Source organism: Oryzias melastigma, linkage group LG24, assembly GCF_002922805.2.
Source record: "Oryzias melastigma strain HK-1 linkage group LG24, ASM292280v2, whole genome shotgun sequence".
Lineage (NCBI taxonomy): Eukaryota > Metazoa > Chordata > Actinopteri > Beloniformes > Adrianichthyidae > Oryzias > Oryzias melastigma.
Genome location: NC_050535.1, coordinates 6,987,889 through 6,992,182, shown reverse-complemented (window position 1 = coordinate 6,992,182; position 4,294 = coordinate 6,987,889). Strand labels below are relative to the sequence as shown.

The 4,294-nt window shown below is 38.3% G+C and overlaps 1 protein-coding gene and 1 long non-coding RNA gene across 2 annotated transcripts in view; one reads left to right on the top strand and one right to left on the bottom strand.

Annotated features, from left to right (window-relative positions):
• xkr5a (XK related 5a) overlaps positions 1–3,372 on the bottom strand; it is a gene marked incomplete in the record, with an annotated part of 8,973 nt that extends 5,601 nt beyond the window's left edge. The window contains 3 exon segments of the mRNA XM_024290918.2: positions 351–535; positions 691–874; positions 3,206–3,372. Coding sequence (XP_024146686.1) covers positions 351–535; positions 691–874; positions 3,206–3,341 — 505 coding nt within the window.
• LOC112157863 lies at positions 467–3,212 on the top strand. The gene is made up of 3 exons (XR_002921233.2): positions 467–591; positions 672–851; positions 2,983–3,212. It is a non-coding gene; the product is annotated as an uncharacterized LOC112157863 (long non-coding RNA).
• Positions 3,373–4,294: the final 922 nt, after the last annotated feature.

Sequence of the window (4,294 nt, the reverse complement as noted above, 5' to 3'; positions counted from 1 at the left end):
AATTATTGAATTAAAATTCAAAAATGGATTAAATTAAAAAATAAAATTAAAAAGTGGCAATAAAATGTAAAAATCATTTAGTTAAAATTTAAAATTTGATTAAATAAAAATGTAAAAAAACAATTTAATTGAAATCTAAAAATTAATTACATTAAAAAATAAAAAAGCAGCAAAAAATTTAAAATAATTAAATTAACATTAATAAATTGATTAAATCCAAATAAAAAAAATGTTAAATAAAAATTACAAAATGTATTAAAATAAATTTTTAAAATTAGTTAAAATAAAAATTAAAATATTTAAAATGTAAAAAAAATCAAAATTATTTCATGACATGACAGAGAAGTTACCTGGCGATGTGATACCCACGTCAGTGGACACTACAACGTATGCCTGCAGCAGGCTCTGAGGCAGAGTAAGGACAAGAGCCTCCAGAACCCAAAGGGCAGCAACATCTGCCTGCTGCATGACAACTACCCCAAGTTCAGCCACAGAGCCCTGCCTGCGCAAAACAGACTTCATGCAGTCCCACAACCTGCCAGAAGAGGGAGACATACACAACCTCAGAGCAGAAATCCCTTCCCCAATGAGGTCTGATGATCCATAGTCACCAAAGTGTTAGTTTAACTATCAGTGAATTAAATCCTACGTCATTTGGCGCCAATCTACAGGAATGTGTGAAAATCTCACCTTTTGAAGATGCCCAGGTGTAGGATGTGTATGACAGAGAGGTAGCATCGCCTGTCGTCACCATCATCATAGTACCACTTCACACTCAGCAGCTGAACCGCTGTCCCCGGAAGGAAGAGCCCGAGTGTGAGGCCTGCCCACTGCGTCTCCTCGTTCCACAGGTAGAACCCTATACAGTAGATCACTGAGCCACACAAACAACAGACACAAACCGGTTTAGGAATCCCAAATATTGTGTTTTTATGAAGACAAATAAAACAAACGGTGCACAGGAACCAAAATCTGAAGCATCGCTTGGCCTAAAGAGGCTTTCATGCTGCACAGGGGTGTGAAGCTCAATTGCACAGGGGCCAAAATCCAAAACACACTTTAGTTTGCAGGACGAACCGGAGAAATTTTATTGAACACTCTAAGACTAAATTTTTAAAACATTAAAACTGTAACTTTTAACATAATTATGAACTATATATATAATGCTATCTGCAATAATGCTAGTGTGAATGCTGTAAGTTGAGTTTGGTAGGTGAAGATGCTGAAATTGATAGCTAAAAACGCTGATAACTGAAATCACAGAACCTAATAGCTGAAAATGCTGAAGCTAATAGTTAAAAACACTGAAGCTGATAGCCAGCTAAAACATTACCTACATTCCAAATTAGCCTAAAAAAAACTTAGGTTAGCCAAAAACAGCTAGCATGTTGCTGAAAAAAATTGCTAAATTTCAAAACTGCATAAAAAAACCGAAAAGAGCCTAAATTAGCCAAAACAGCTAGCGTCTAAATATTAGCTAAACTCCAAATTAGCCTAAAAAACTTTAAAAAAGCCTAAATTAGCCAAAACAGCTAGCGTGTAAATATTAGCCTAACTCCAAATTAGCCTAAAAAACTTTTAAAAAGCCTAAATTAGCCAAAATAGCTAGCATTTAGCCGAAATATTAGCTAAACTCCAAAATGGATACAAAAAAAAAACAAAAATGAAAAAGCCTCAATTTGCCTGGTAAAATATTAGCTAAATAATAAATTAGCCTAAAAAACTAAATAAAAAGAAAACTTAGCTTAGCCAAAACAGCTAGCATGTAGCTGAAATATTAGCTAAACTCAAAAATATAAAAAAAAAATCTTATTAAATGCCAAAAATGCAAAAATTGTGCAAAAAGATCAAAGAAATGATAAATTTTAAAACCTTAAAACTGTAACTTTTAACATAATTATGAACTATATATATATAATGCTATCTGCAATAATCCTAGTGTGAATGCTGTAAATTGAATTTGGTAGGTGAAGATGCTGAAATTTATGGCTAAAAACACAGATAACTGACATCACAGAACCTAATAGCTGAAAATGCTGAAGCTAACAGCCACCTAAAATATTAGCTAAATCTCAAATCAGCCTAAAAAAAGTAGCCAAAAACAGCTAACATGTAACTGAAAAAATAGCTAAATTTCAAAACAGTGTAAAAAAAAAAAAAAAAACTGAAAAGAGCCTAAATTAGCCAAAACAGCTAGCATGTAGCCGAAATATAAGCTAAACTCCAAAATGGACACAAAAAAACAAAAAATGAAAAAGCCTCAATTTTCCAAAACAGCTAGCATGTAAATATTACTCCAAAACAGCCTGAAACGCTAAAGCTAATTGCTGAAATCGCTGAAGCTGATAACCAGTTAAAGTACTAGCTAAATATCAAATTAGCCTAAAAAAATAAATAAAAATAAATTTTAGCTTAGCCAAAACAGCTAGCATGCAGCTGAAATATTGTCTAAACTCCAAAGTAGCCTAAAAAATCGTAGTAAATGCCAAAATTTTGCAAAAAGATCACAGAATGCTAATTTTTAAAACCTTAAAACTGTAACGTTTTTACATAATTATGAATAATATAAAGGTAGGAATATTATTCCAGAATAAAACAACTTAAACCTTAAATAACTTTCAATATTTTAGAGTCATAAAATATATATTTTAAAGATTATTAAATTATGAAATCAAATTATGAAGGTTAAAATTAAGGGCAAGATAACATCGGGCCATTATTAACAGGTGGATCCGGCCCCCGGGCCTTGACTTTGTCACCTGTTCTATCCTGACCTTGCCTGACCGATCTGCAAATGTGCTGCAATGCTTCTTTCTCAGCTTCCACACATGTGCTGGTTATGCTTCTCCATCCATGCTTATATTGACTTTAGTCATTTGTAATAGGAAATGGATGCATGAGTTAAGAGGTGGAAGACGTATTTATAAATGTGGGGAAAATGCAGTAAAGGTTTAAGTTTTTTTTGTTATGTGGCCATCATAGGTGACCCCTGGAGGTCCCACATCCACCCTGGGTCCACCTGGAGTCAGCAGCATCCGGCTCTCCCTGTACCACAGCATCCTCTGATGATGCTGACAGAGCTCCATCACTGACAAACGCTGCTTCCCCTCCAATCAATAAACAACATATATTTTTAAAGAAAAAGGCTATTTAAATCTAAATTTCTTCTTAGATTACCAGCAGTTTAGCATCTATCCCCACTTACGCGCGCTCCGCTCGGCTACGATAACCAGCGCCGACACGCCGAACAGAACCGCGTGACACCACGCGATCCAGCAGCCGCTCCGCCGCCCCGCGGACGGCATCCTGCGGGCCACCGCTCCGGCAGCGGCGTTCATCATGCTGCGGTTACGTGGGGGCGAAAAACACCGGCGACATCATCCCGAGCATCCTCCCTCCATCCACCCCGGGTACATCCGCTCCCTTCTTCTTCTCCTCGCGCTGCCAGCCCCCCCGTCAACATACGTGACGTCAGCGGGAGGTTTAAAGGGGCGACGCTTCCGTCCTGATGGAAACATGCACACCTGAAACTTATGCTTCTCATTCTATCATTTCCTTTATGTTCTGGATATTATGAAGTACATTTATTATAAAGAACCATAAAGATGAAAATTGTGTTTTTGACGTGTTCTTGTGCCATTTCTCACATGATACAGGACATATTTTTTTAGAAAATTAAGCTTAAATTAGCATATATTTGCATACATCTGGCTTTTATGCTCGATTGAAGCTGCATCCAAGGTCAAATGGTTAAAAAGTGTCAGAAAATGTGGGTCTCTAAAGGTTTGTCTTTTGGCTTTTGGGTTTGGCTTCAGTGGGCACTTAGTGAGGCTCGCTATGCTAGCTTGTTGTCCGGCGGACAGTGTAGTGTACTAGCAAAGTCCGCTGTATTGAGCTAACGAGCTCTGCTGTATCAAGCTAGCGACCTCCCCTGTAGCGAGCTAGTGAGCACCCCTGTAGTGAGCTAGCGAGCTCTGCTGTACTGAGCTAGTAACATCCCCTTTAGCAAGGTAGTGAGCTCTGCTATATTGAGCTAGCAAGCTCAACTGCAGCATGCTACCAAGCTCCAGTGTAGTGAGCTAGGGAGCTCTGTTGTAGCATGCTAGCAAGCTGATCTGTTGGGATCTAGCAAGCTCCTCTGTAGCAAGCTAGTGAGCTCCGCTGTATCGAGCTAGCGAGCCCCCCTGTAGCATGCTAGCAAGCTCATCTGTTGGGATCTAGTATGCTCCGCTGTGTCGAGCTAGCAAGCTCGGCTGTTTCATGCTAGCGAGCCCCTCTGTAGCGAGCTAGCGAG